Below are 14,851 nucleotides of genomic sequence, written 5' to 3'. Positions count from 1 at the left end.
TTCAACTTTTTTTGTAGCGTTAGGATTAGCACAGAAGCGAGTAGTTGATGAGAAATTAACCATCGGCCACCAAAAATTCCATAAATTAAACCTCACTTTCTATAATTAAATCTTAACGATATATAGTTATGGCACACGAATTACATTCCTAGAAGTAATGATTAATTTTTGTTGTAAAAGCTTGCCACGTGTAGCAACATGTTGGCTATAAATTGATAACACCCAATGGAGTTTTATATATGTAGGCACACTATCAATTTAAACAAATTAAAATCCTTATTAGGGTGATCCTTAACTAGAAAATGATGATGATGATGAGGTATTTTCAGCTTGCACTTTTGTCAACACTATTGTTCATAAAATTAAGCCTAATTCTTGGAGATGTTGGGACTGCTACTTCTTATGGACCTCCATATATACGTAAGAACACACAATTCTGTTATTGTAGTTATATATAAATAATTAAGTTATAGATAGTCGTAATTTGAATATGTGCAGCGACTGCGTGTGATGGAAATAGAAGAGAGCAATTTCCAGCGGGGAATATGTTTGTAGCTGTGAATGAAGGATTGTGGGACAATGGTGCTGCATGTGGAAGGCGTTACAAAATAAGGTGTCTGAGTGGAGACAATAGACCCTGCAAAGGTGACATAATTGAAGTTAAGGTTGTTGATTTGTGTCATCGAACTCCCTGTCCCACCATGCTTTTGTCAACTATTGCCTTCTCAGCCATCTCTCGCTTCTCCAATGCCAAAATCAACATTGAATATGCCGAGTCAGTCTTTATAAACTTTTCATTTCTTCATCATTTCATCTCATCGACTAATCTACTTAATTTTTTAATGCAGGATTTGATCCATATATGTATGTAAATAATGCTGTAACAATAAACGCCATCATTATTATTGAGGAATTCAAGCGGCTAATTTGTTTCAGAGAGAACTGTGTAATTAATAATGTAACAAAATCAAGTATATATATGATGCTTGATTAAATATTTAATGTTTTGTTTGTATACATAGTAATTACTAATTAGTGAGCAAAGCAAATTCTAGTGCAAACTGCAAAGAAATCATGATAATGATAATCTAATTAGTGTTTCAATAGTAGTGCATCAACTTCGGTGCCCATGTCACTATTAACACCCTTGAAAAGCAAATTAAATTAATTTGAGAAATGAAAAAATAAAATAAAAATTGGACATGCATGGGAGACTCAATTAACATAAACTGGACATTAGAGAAGAGAACCAAGCATCATATATATATATATATAATAGGTTTCACAAGAATGAATCCCTTTCAAGGGCTTAGTGAGTTATCACTTTTTTTTTTTTAATTTGAACTATGTATCAATTTATGTCATAAAGATCGGAGCAAAAATAGTTCACCCCATAATTTAATAAATAATACAACCCTTTGGAACTAATAATTATGAAAATTTATCAATAAAAAGTTAAACTAATGAATTAACTAGAAACTAATAAATCTGTTAGTATTTTCTTTTGTATATTAAATACTTTAATATTAGTAGATATAAATTTAGTCAAAGTGGTTTACTTTTATGTTTTTCCTTCGTCCAATTTATTCACTTATTTTCTTATGCGTGATCTAAATTATTAGTTAATTAGGGGGTTGAAAAACATGTCTCAGTTTTTGTTAGTTGATGTGTGTAAAACTCTTTTCATAAATATATTTAATAAAAATGTACTGTCACCATTGCCAAATTATTTTCATTATCTTCCCAGTATTTTTTGTAATTAGATTTCGTATTTTGTTGTTTTGTTTTGTGTTTATTGTGTTTTGGAATATTTAGTTGCCAATCTTTGAACACATACATCTTCATGTTTTTGTGTTTTTCTCCAAAAATTATTGAATTGTTATTGATGGTGAGCTTCGAAAAAAGATGAATAAAGAAAAACGCTCTCAATCTGGTTGCCATACGCAATAAAAGAACATTGCAATAAAAGAAGAGTGGCAAGAACTTATTCAAGTTCCTCCTCTTTTTTTTTTTTCAAAGGTAAAAAATTTTTTTATTGCATCATAAAAGTAGTACAAGTGTCCAAATGCAAGACATGAGATAGAAAAGTGGGGGTTTCTCAAATAAAAAAACTCACTATAGGCAAAGTGAACAAAACTGAACTAAACTTAGAAGGGAGAATTGGGAAAAAAACAAAAACCTAAGACAGTAAGTTTAGGCTAGAGAGGTGAACTGTTGCGCCAGGGTTACTGACATTTGAAGCGTCTCTTCTGGTGTTTGGTTTGTGTGCTCAAAGACCCAAAGATTTCTTGCCTTCCATATGTTCCAACATATACTTGCCACAAGACCTATCAACCTCTCTCTATTATGTTGTCGCTCAAGCTTTGTCTTCAATTCTTGCCACCATTCAAAGAACTGGTCACCAGTAGGATGTGGAAGGTGCAGGTAAATCTGGCTTCTACTCCAAATGTCTTAGGCTTTGTTGCATGTAATTAGGCAGTGGGTGATTGACTCTGATTGTGTGTGACAATAAGGGCAAAGAGAACTTGTACTTGAAAATCTGCGATGGATGAGTTCTAGTACTGGAATTCGACTATGGAGGCATTTTCAGAGGAACATCTTCACGCTGGGAGTGACTTTCAGCTTTTCCAAGTGCTGTTAAATATGCTTTTGCTTCATGTGGTCAGGGCAATGCTCTAATGGAGGGTGAAAAAATAGGTAAGCAATGTTATAACCTGAGGCTGTGTCATACTTTTTAGATTTGTTGAGACTCCATTGAAGCATATCTTTTCCATCTACAGGTTGAATTGAGTAGATTCTGCTTTGAATTTCAGGGGGGGGGGAACTGTTGGCAATCATGTTGTGATTCCAATTTCTATCAGGCAGCATAAGATCTTTTACCCAAAAGACCGGATTCTGCGGGGTAATAGGTTGTGACAAAGGGATACGGAACGGATACGGCGGAGGTAACCAAGGGTCGCTAAATACTCGGATGGAACTACCAGATCCAACCCTCCAATTCAGGCCTTTTTCAACAACCGTTCGGCCCTCTAAGATGTTGCGCCAGTCCCAAGAAGGTAAGCCTCCTAACTCTGCACTCATCGCATTGCTGTACTTAAAGTATTTACCTTTCAGTGTTCTTGCTAGGATAGAATTAGGCTGAGTAGCGATCCTCCAGTACTGTTTTCCTAATAAAGCGAGGTTCTGAGCCCTCAAATCTTTCAGGCCTAGTCCCCCCTCCTTCTTAGGTCTGGACATTGTATCCCAGCCAATCCAAACCATTCTCCGTTCTGTTCTTTTTTGACCCCACCAGTACTGAGTAAGAATTCTGTGAATTTCATTAATGAGTGTGTCTGGCAGTCTGAAACAGGAGAGTGTATAGATTGGAACAGCTTCCCCAACAGCCTTGAGTAAAACATTTCTTCCTGCGTTTGACACTATATTCTTCTGCCATCCTTGAACCTTTTTCTGAACCTTTTCCTTAATCAAGCCGAATGTAGCTTTTTTAGATTTGTTAACTAAAGAAGGGAGGCTCAAATATTTGTCCTGTGCACCGATATGTTCAATATGTAGCTTGGCTGCCACCTGGAGTCGGATATGATTTGGGGTATTGTTGCTAAAGAATATCGAGGATTTGTTGAGATTCACTTGTTGTCTACTAACCCTCTCGTATTCACCCAGGGTATTTAGAATTTGTTCACAACCATATTCTGTTGCCTTAGAGAATAGAATAGAATCATCAACAAAAAGGAGATGGCTAATAGTGGGACTTCTTCTGCACACATGAATTCCTTGAATTCTACCGCTTAATTCCGCTTTGTGTAGCAAGAAGGAAAGACCTTCTACACAGAAAAGAAAAAGATAGGGGATAGAGGGTTACCTTGGCGGATGCCTCTAGTTGGTTTGAAATAACCAAAGGGTTGTCCTTCCACAACAACAGAATATGAAACGGTAGTTACTAATTTATGAATCCAGTTTATCCACCTTTCACCGAATCCAAACTTAGCTAAAATGAACCATAGAAAATGCCACTCTACTCTATCATAGGCTTTACTCATATCTAACTTGACTGCCATTTCATGCTGCAGACCTGACTTTTTATTCTTTAGATAGTGCATACATTCATGAGCAATCAAGATATTGTCTGAAATTAAGCAGCCCTTGATAAAGGCACTTTGGGTAGGACTAATTAGTTTATTCATGCAATCATGTAGTCTATGGACGAGAACTTTAGAAATAATTTTGTAAATGACTGTAGACAAACTGATGGGTCTAACCTGTGTCATCGTAGTAGCATCCGGCACTTTTGGGATGAGACAGATATGTGTATGGTTGAAGCTTTTTAAAAATTTTCCCCCTTGAAAGAAACTGCGAACTGCTCGAAAAACATCTGCACCCACTATATATCCCAAAAGAATTGAAAGAACTTTGCAGTCATACCATCTTCTCCCGGGGCACTTTGCGGGTGAATACTAAAAGTGGCTCGCTTAACTTCCTCAATAGTGACTGGTCTTTGTAGCCTACGATTCATGGAAGCTGTAACCTTAAGCTCAAAGTCTGAGAACAGAGAATCCGGGTCAGTCTGGGCAGTTGAGGAGAAAATATTTCGAAAGTAGTCTTCCGCCACTGCTGCAATTGATGAGTTGGACAAGGCTATTTCCCCATTTGGTCCATTCAGTCTCCAAATTTTATTCCTTCGAGTTCTGGTCCTGAATTTCCAGTGAAAAAAATTAGTGTTTCTATCCCCTTTTTTAATCACTTGATTCTCGACTTCTCCTTTCAGTACATCTTCTCTTGAATAAAGGCTTGTTCTAATTTATGTTCTAACTCTCGGAGTTCCTCCTCTTATTTAATCTTATAAAATATCTTTAATTCACTAACAATATTAGTAGCCTACAATTTAGATCAATTTTCATAATTGTAGTCCCAATAATATTTAACCATGCATTTAATAGTAAGTAACTTTCTTTATCTTAGAGTTTTGTCACTCGTCCTTATAAGAGCTCCAGGTAATTAATAATAATAAAGGACAAATCACAATAATAAATTAAGAGGAGCAAAATTTTACACAAATCTATCAAATCAAAATATGTTTCGTGAATCTACCAATGCACATTTATATGTAGTTTGAACTAACCTGATTCGAACTTCATTTTTACATAATTCGAACCAGCTTGGTTCGAATTATACACAAACACATACACACACTAATTCGAACCAGCTTAGTTCGAATTATACACAAACACATGCACAAACTAATTTGAACCAGCTTGGTTCAAATTATACACTTATTAAAAAAATTAATAATTTACAAATTAAAAAATATATATTTTATTTTATACATTAAAAAAAGCTAACAAAATATTTAACTACGAAACTTCTTTAAAATATAAATGAGCTATCAATTCGAATTCCATACAATACTCTTTTGTCCATTTTTAATAGCTCATGAATATTTTTTAATAAATTTTTTTAATAAATTTATTTAAATTATACTATAAAAAATATTTGATCCTATGTAAAATAATTTTAAAAAAATTGCTTAAAAAATGTTAGGAGTACTATAAAAATTTGTAACGTTCTAATAACTTAGATAAATACATGTATGTACTCAAATTTTAAATAAAATACTCTACATAGTCAATAATAATTTAGAAATGAAAGAAAATATTTTATTCCATATAAAATAATTAAAAAAATATTTTATTCTATACAAAATAATTTTAAAAAATGACTTAAAAGATGTTATGAGTACTATAAAAGTTTATAATATTCTGGTGATTTAGGTAAATACATGATAAAAATATTTTTTCTTTAATTTCTAAATTATTATTGACTATGTAGAGTATTTCTTTAATGTCTTAAGTCATTAGGATATTACAAATTTTTATAGTACTCCTAATATTTTTTAAGCCATTTTTTTAAAATTATTTTGCATAGGATCAAATATTTTTTGTAGTATAATTTAAATAAATTTATTAAAAAATTTATTAAAAAATATTCATGAGCTATTAAAAATAGGCAAAAGAGTATTGTATGGAATTCGAATTGATAGCTCATTACTATTTTAAAGAAGTCTCGTAATTAAATATTTTGTTAGCTTTTTTTAATGTATAAAATAAAATATATATTTTTTTATTTTTAAATTATTAATTTTTTTAATAAGTGTATAATTCGAACCAAGCTGGTTCGAATTATGTAGAAATGGAGTTTGAATCAGGCTGGTTCGAACTATATATAAATGTGCATTGGTGCATTCACGAAACAGATTTTGGTTTGGCGGATTTGTGTAAAATTTTACTCCTCTTGGCTTATTTGAATTTTTTACCCAATAATAAATAGCGACCTTACAATTATTTTTACAAAAATGTTAGTTATAGATTAAAATTAGTTATTAAAATAAGTTATTATGTATTTATAAATAAATATATATTGTTTAATTTATTTTTAATGTAATTTTTATATTCAATTATATATTTTATATTATTAATTAATTTTGGTGGCTGATTTTAGTATATACATAATAATTAATCTTACTTTATTCGTATTTATTATGTAAAAAATTCAAACCACTGTTGTTAATTACTTTTAGTATGTAATCAAACTTTATAAGTCATGTTTGACTTTACATTCTAAACACTTTTAGCATGTTCTAAGCAATTTATAATATTTTTAAATCTTCTAGAATTTTGTAGAAAACATCATATAAGTTAAAAATTCTTAAATCTTCTAAAATTTGTCAATATATAGAGTCTTCTAGTTTTTTATACATTTTATCTAATTTGACAATTTGCTTAATTATCTCATCATTATTCATGATGGTTCTAATATGGAGGTGGATATATATAAGATAGATTTATTTTATCCAACATAAAAGCACTTGAAAAAAAAATATCTTATTTTGATAAGTTATAATTTACATTTTTTTTAAAAAATATTCTTAAAAAAAGATGTTTTTTACATAATAAACAAACAAAAAGTACTTTTATATTGTTGTACTCAAATATAATTGATAGATAATTTTTTTTCATGAAATATTTAAACATAAAATTACTTTTAATTTTTTAAAAAATCTTTAAAAAAATTAAAAAAATATCTTTTTTAAAAAAACTCATCCAAACAAATCTTACCACGCGACACATCCTATTGCCAAAATAGGGAAAATGTTCTGAAATAAATTAAAAAAATTATTCATTCCCCAAAACAAATAATTTCATCTTTCTTTTCTGAAATACGTTTTTTTTTTGTTGGAGCAAGGTCGCTCACTACAATGGCAAACTTATAATTTTATTGAAGTTAGCCTACTTGTATATACGAACTTCATTAAAACTAATAAGTTTGACAATTAGTGCGACGGACTTACTTCTATTTCCATACAATTTAAATTGTGTTGGTATATTTTTGTTTTTCATTTAATTTACATAATTTAAAATTTTAAATTATAAAATTTTTAATTTAATTTAATAAAAATAAACCTAGTCATATTATTATAATAATATGATTAATTATGTTTATTTTAGTTTAATAAAAATATATTAATATGATCCAAATTATACCAAAATAGGAGCAAGTTTGGTTGAACCAATAGATAAACTTAGTTTCAATAAAATTTGTTGCTTATTCAACGAAGTTAGCCGAATAGTCGTACTTATAAGGATGAAATTATTTGTTTTGGAAAATAAATATTTTTTTGAAATTTATTTCAAAAAAATTTCCGCCAAAACAGAGAGGGACGCGCCGTTAAAAGGTTGCCGGAGAAAAGAGACCGCTGCTAAATCACGGTACCAAACTAGTTTCATTGAATAGGAAAGCCGGGGTAAAATGCCCATCAAAATGCTCATGATGAAATCTTATTATGGTTTAAAACGAGCTATGACTGGCGCTCAGAAAAACAGTTCCCTAACAAATCTATCAGACTTAAATATAAATTAAATAAAAAAATTACAAAAATTTTGAATAATTTACAAGTTCTAAAATAAATAATTATATATTTTTAACAAAAATATATAAACACAAAAGTAACTCTATTGTGAATTTTATATTTGTGAATTTTCATGGCAAAAGCAACCCTTTTAAGTGTTTTATATTTTTTCAAAAAAACAACCCTTTTAATGGTTGCATATTTTAGACCAAGAGGCAACACCTTCTATGGGTTGCATATTTTGAAAAATAGCCTACACTTTAAAAGGTTGAAGACTTAAACTAATAGGCAACACTTCAACGTGTTGCATATTGAAAACTACAATCAACGCTTTAATGGGGTTGCAAAATTAAAAGAAGAGGCAACATTTTTTTGCTAGTGTGCGACAGCGACAGCTGAATCATTGTCTGTTTTTAAGAAAAGGCAACGCTTTTAAAGAGTAGCTTTCAAAAGCATTGCTACGCGTTATTTCTGATCTAAGATAACGATCGCATCTACAAGACTACCTAAAACACTGTTTTAGGTTTTAAAGTGTTATTATAGATCAAAGGCAACTCTTTATTAAATTTTAAGTAACACTTTCTAAATGTTGTCTCAGTTTAAAAATTTTATACCGTGATTCTTAATATTAATTTGATTTATATTCTATCATGGATATGTGTAAGTTTCACAAGTATCTCAATTTTGACTATTAATAAATTTACTCAAAAAGTCAATCCACTTTAGAAGTAATTTTGTTTTACCTACTGTGAGTATAATATGAAGTTATCTTAGAAGGAAAAACATAAATATAAACAAAACACGATTGTTTTCTATATTTATTTTAGACACTACAAAAACCATTGATATAATGGACGGTCAAATCTACGGTTTTGTTGTCGATAATATTAAAAATTGACGGCAAAAGCTGTCGTTTTTAAACAAATCGATTTTTTTAAAATTTAATAAAATCGACGGCTTATTAAACCGTCAATAATTTTTTAGTAAAATCGACAACTAATGTAGAGTTTGTTTGGATATATTTAACTTATTAAAAAAAGTTAATGGATTTTTTTAGTGTATAAAAAATAGGAACAATGAATAAAAATATGAAATTTAAAATCAAAATATTTAAGATCGAGAATACAATGAAGAGTAACTTTTTGTAAACAACGACTCAAGTATTAATGTAATAATAAATTTAAATTAATTAAATTAAATAATTGAAATATTAAATTAATTATACTTATTTGGCTCAATAAAATAAGTTAAATAAATTAAAACATCTTATAAATATTTCAGGCAAAAACTATAACACTTTTAAAAACCATTATCAAAATACATAAGAAGAAAAAAGTAATACAAATTAAAATAAAAATAATTTATTTATTCAAGTCAAATTAAATAATTAATATAATTAATTAGTTATAGTTAATTTGGTCAAACAAAATATTATACATTTAATATTTATCTCAATCAAATCAAATAAATAAATTATTATAACACTTTTAAAAAGTTATTAATCAAAAGATATAAGATACAAAATTAATACAAATTAAAAAAAATCAATTTATTTATTCTAGTCAAATCAAATAATTAACGTAATTTATTAGTTATAATTAATGTGGTCCAAAAAATATTAAATAATTTGATATTTATTTTAATTAAATTAAATAACTAATTAATTTATTTATTTATTTAAATAAATCAAATAAAATAAATTAAAAAAATACATTTAAGAACATACCACGTCACCTATATATACTATTTAATCGAAGAAATCCAATTTTAAGAATATAGCATTGATTCATTTTAATTACAGGTGGATTCCATCAAATAAAATGCGTATTTATGATCTTTTCAATTTTCAAACCCTAAATATTTGTTAATAATTTAACATTTGAAATCCTTTTAGTTTCAAATTTCAAAACTAATTTCATCAATAATTAATTACAAATGACGACAACCTAATTAAATCTCAATTTAGTTTCGTGAAAATAGAGAATAAAAAAAAATTACCAATATAAAATGGTAAGAAGGCTTTCTTTTTAAGATAAAGAAAATTGATATTGTTTTAGGTGATATTAAAAATGTAAATTAAATATGTAAAACATAAAACTATAATAAGTTAAAGAGTCCTGCTAGGGAGCTAATGTAATGATACCACTTATCCCAAAAACTTATGCTAATAGGAAAAAAAGTAACACTAATGGTTATATCTCTAGGATTTGGATCCCCTAAAATTTGAATTTTACTTTAAAGAGTAAAGTGTGATCTCTTACTATTGATTTTATAGGTGAGACCAAGAATAAATATGAAAGAGAAACTATTCAATGATAGAAGATCACACTTTACTCTTTAAAGTAAAATTCAAACTTTAGAGGATCTAAATCCATATCTCTAAACCTCTATTGTATGCATTGTACAAATATTTTATTGGCTCCCCATACTTTCCCTAAGTTAAATTAAATTGTGAAACTATCTGATTAGTAAAAATTTTATTTTATAAAATTAGTTGCCTTATCTACAGGAATTATAAAAAGTTAAATCAAGAATCTAACCAAAATTTTCAAAATCAATTCTTTCTATAAATTTATCCACTTTAAATGTTTGTGTAATTATATATTTAGGTAGAAATTCAAGTGCAAGTGCAGTCAACTTCACGTGAAGTTGATAACTAAGAGCCGTTAGATAAAAATTTAACCAAATCATTTAAATTATTTAACGATTTTCAACTGTTAACATTAAATAAAATTAACTGCACGTGAGTTTTCACTTGAGTATATCGGTATCATAAAATTTGATATATAAACATAAATGATAAATGATTTGATCTTTGCATGAATATAAAAACTTGTGATTTTGATCAACAGATTATTTTAGTTTAGATTTGACTAGATTGAATTGGATCGGCCCGTTTGTGATTTTGATGTTGGATTGAAGCCGGGCCAAAGATCCATGAAGATGTTAATGATGATATTGAAACATGAAAAACCTAAATAGAACAGAATAGAATAGAATAGAACACAACAGTGGAATAGATGGACAAACACATGCAGATCATGAATAAGGAAGCGAAGAGGAATGCGTCCAGAGGGCTGGAACTGGTCAGTTGCTCCAGGGCAAGAACACGGCAGCTGGCAGACCTTTCGGAGGAGATGATAATGGAAATCTTGCTGAGGCTTCCGACAAGGACGCTTGCTTCCCTAAAGAGCGTGTGCAGGTCATGGAGAAACCTCATTTCAACCCCTGACTTCACCCGCAAGCACCTTCGTCGTTCATGCTTACGCGATTCAAGCCTGACTCCGCCACGGATTTTTTATTGCACTCACGATGGTTGGTATGGTGGTATCGAATCTTTCTTCCAGCCGTCAATGTTGGACAATCCTTCGAAACCTACTAAAGTCGCTCGCTTCAGTAGGGGAGGCTACAGAATCGTTGGTTCTTGCCATGGATTGTTATGCTTCTTTGATAGCGATGCTGATCACCACATCCATGCCATCTTGTGGAACCCCTGTACCGGATTCATATTCCAATCACCGCAAATCAACGGCAGATCCTACTTTTCTGGCTTTGGTTACGACCATCTCAGTGACACCTATAAATTTTACGCAACGATAACGAAGAAAGTGGCATCTGGTGTTGAATCTAGTGCCAGAATTTATACATTTGGACCAACTTCGTCTTGGAGAAGAATTGATGATATCCCATCTACCCTACTTTGTCCCCGAACAGTTTACGATCCTTGTATGGCTGATAATTTGAAAGGGGTATTTTTAAGTAGTGGCAATGCATGCACTATTAATTGGTGTGTTTATGATGTGGTTCTTTATTTTGACTTGGGTAAAGAGACTTATGGTCGTTTTACCCTGCCTGATAGGGATTCAAATAATGGTTATTCCTGGACTCACTGCACCAGCTTATATGTCTTGAGAGACTGCCTTTCTGTTTGTTATAGGAAAACACAACGTTGGATTGTGTGGCAGATGAAGGAATACGGAGAAGCTAAATCTTGGACTCCATTGGCAACGATTCCTTTTCATCCGCAACTGTATGATCCTTTACAACCTCTCTACATCTCAGAAAGCGATGTGCTTTTTGTCATGTCTCGATCTTTTAAATTAGTCTTGTGTAACTTAAACGATGGCAGCATAGATTTTTCCATGATTGACAGCTGCTCTAATGGCATGGAGTTCTGTCTTTATCTTTCTCAATATTCAAGTTTTAGAATGGCTTATATTTTCCATGAAAGCTTAGTTTCACCCAATGGTCTTCAAAGTAACTCATCCAAAATGCTGCTGCACTTCATCAAGTCTGAACCCAAACCCAAACCCAATCTTAGTTTCACTTGGTGAAGCCTTTCTCGCACTACAAACTTTGTTATTAATGTTATCAAATTTATTCATCTCAGTACTATGTTTATGTTTCAATTGGAATTTACTGCTTTAAGATCATTCCTTTGATCTTTTTCCTTTTCTAGTAAAATCATTCTTTGAACACTTTATGCACTGATGAGAAATTGTACTTGCTCTTGCTTGGTATCATTATTTATCCTTGAAAACCATCGATCATAATAATTTTACATCAATATACCTCTGTTTTGTGGAGAAATAGGGATGCCCAAGATGGATTTCCAGAAATCACCATCATTTACTGGTTTCAGTTTGTTAATTTAAGGGGAAAAAGAATAGTTCCGTAAGTATTATGGTAAAAACTAGTATAAAGTTGCACCTTGATGATTTCTAATAACAAATCCAAACTATCTTTACTGTACTACTAGTGGTGATCGGTAAAGTAATTTAATTAATGTCAAGAAATATTTGTTGTTAATAGCAAAGCAGTAGAATGACAATGTGTAATGCCTTTTTGGAACAACTGTTATACTTGAATAATGTTGTTCAGTTATTCTTAGCTCAATGAACTTATCATTCTAAAAAGAAGCTAAACCAAATTATCTGGTATTCTGTCTGTTTTGAAATACTGTTTTGTCTTTTTTGTACTTTGTTGTTTTGAGTTGGACTCACAGTTTCTTAAGATGGTGAAGAATTTGCTAAACTATTTTATGATAAGAGCTATTAACTTTGTGTCTCGTACAATTTTTTCGGAGAAATTAGCACTTTCCATAATACTAGAGAGAGCCTTCGAGAAATCGTTTGCGCACTCCACACAATTTGCCTCCCAAGCGTATCCACCTTGTCGTTCACCATTGATGGCAAAAGATCAACTTGCATTTGATTAACTAATAGTTAAAAATTGAAGGACAAAATAGTATTTAAAATGCTAAAGCACATTATAGTACCTGAAAATTTGTAGAAGGAAACCATTCAGGTTGTTGGCCTTGTCCGTCTAAACTCAAATACATCATTGCATTGAGGCGTGTTTCCCCTTCCTCATTAAAGATGAGCTCAAGACTCAAGAGCATGCTGCCTGCAGAAACTGTCTCTGAGGCGATCAACTTCCCGTGGAATCTCTTCTTCAATTCGCGCCGTGTACACCTAAATTTTAATATTAGAATAATTATGTGTACACCTAGTAAAATAAATATCTATTATTCACATTATTTAATATTTTTATTTACCTATACTTTTTCATATTGTTATTATTAGTAGCTCTTGTCAATCTATCATACCCAAACAAAACACTAGGATACTTCCCAAGTTCCCAAAACCATTAGCAAAATGTTTATTTATTGTCTAATACATGTATTAAAAAATTTTGTATGAAGTTACCTTAGAGGAAAAACATAGATAAAAACAAAACACAATTGTTTTCTATATTTATTTTAGAGTTTGTTTGGATATTTTTAAATTATAAAAAAATTAATAAATTTTTTTATTTTTTAGTGTGTTTGGTCATTTTTTAATAATAAAAATAAAAATACTAAAAATATTAGATTTAATATTAAAATAAAAAAATACAAACAATGAATAAAAATATAAAATTTAAAATCAAAATATTTAAGATCGAAAATGAAATGAAGAGTAACTTTTGGTAAACAATCACTCAAATATTAATGTGATAATAAAATTAAATTAAATTAATTAAATTAAATAATTAAAATAATAAATTAATTATACTTATTTGGAGTCACAAAAAAAATTATACTTATTTGGCTCAATAAAATAAGTTAAACAAATAAAAACATATTATAAATATGTCACGCAAAAACTATAACACTTCTAAAAATCATAATCAAAATAGATAGGACAAAAAAATTAATGTAAATTAAAATAAAATTAATTTATTTATTTCAGTCAAATTAAATAATTAATATAATTGATTAGTTATATTTAATTTGGTGAAATAAAATATTATATATTTAATATTTATCTCAATCAAATCAAATAAATAATTATTAATCAAAAGGTATAAGAGAAAAATTAATGCAAATTAAAAAACATAATTCATTTATTTTAGTCAAATCAAATAATTAATGTAATTTATTAGTTACAATTAATGTCGTCCAAAAAATATTAAATAATTTGATATTTATCGAATTTTTTAAAATAAATAAAATAAATATTTTAATTATGCATATACATATTTTTTGTACACGAGATAAAAATATAAAATACATATACGTGTCAATGTATCACGTTTGTAAACATGATACGTTATAAATGGCGAATTATACGTATTTCATTCTTATAGTGCAAATAAATATGACCATACTTATAGTGTAAACGAGATATATGATAAGTTAAGTCGTTTACACATTAAAAGATATATAATAGAACAAAAATTAAACATCTATAAAAGAATGTTGGTGTTCTTCACAAAACTATCAATTCTTTTTTTTTTCTTTTTCTTCCTAAAATGAAAATGTCCAATGAAAATGGTTTTTTTGTTGTAATAGTGTCTCTTAACTGTCATATAAAAAACCGTAACAATGGGTTATTAGAAAAAAATTGTATTTTAAATCAGTTAGATTTTTTTGTAAATAATAATAATAATAATAATAATAATAATAAT

General features: G+C 29.3%; 2 protein-coding genes across 2 annotated transcripts; both read left to right on the top strand.

Moving 5' to 3' along the window:
* Nucleotides 1-311: 311 nt before the first annotated feature.
* LOC130946113 (EG45-like domain containing protein) lies at nucleotides 312-855 on the top strand. Its single transcript, XM_057874793.1, has 3 exons — nucleotides 312-420; nucleotides 499-775; nucleotides 849-855. The coding sequence occupies exons 1-3, from the start codon at nucleotides 312-314 to the stop codon at nucleotides 853-855; spliced, it is 393 nt and encodes a 130-aa protein (XP_057730776.1).
* A 10,065-nt stretch (nucleotides 856-10,920) lies between these two features.
* Nucleotides 10,921-12,234, top strand: LOC130946112 (F-box/kelch-repeat protein At3g23880-like). The gene has a single exon (XM_057874792.1). The coding sequence runs from the start codon at nucleotides 10,921-10,923 to the stop codon at nucleotides 12,232-12,234; it is 1,314 nt and encodes a 437-aa protein (XP_057730775.1).
* Nucleotides 12,235-14,851: the final 2,617 nt, after the last annotated feature.

Source organism: Arachis stenosperma, chromosome 8 (genome assembly GCF_014773155.1).
Source record: "Arachis stenosperma cultivar V10309 chromosome 8, arast.V10309.gnm1.PFL2, whole genome shotgun sequence".
NCBI lineage: Eukaryota > Viridiplantae > Streptophyta > Magnoliopsida > Fabales > Fabaceae > Arachis > Arachis stenosperma.
Note: the sequence above shows the minus strand (reverse complement) of the source record. Positions and strands in the feature narration are given on the sequence as shown.

Excerpts from the sequence above, each read along its gene's own strand:
- LOC130946113 (XM_057874793.1), top strand. The coding sequence starts at position 312 with ATGATGAGGTATTTTCAGCTTGCACTTTTGTCAACACTATTGTTCATA. Across the intron at positions 421-498 it reads TTATGGACCTCCATATATAC|CGACTGCGTGTGATGGAAAT; the intron begins GTAAGAACACAC and ends GAATATGTGCAG.
- LOC130946112 (XM_057874792.1), top strand. The coding sequence starts at position 10,921 with ATGGACAAACACATGCAGATCATGAATAAGGAAGCGAAGAGGAATGCG.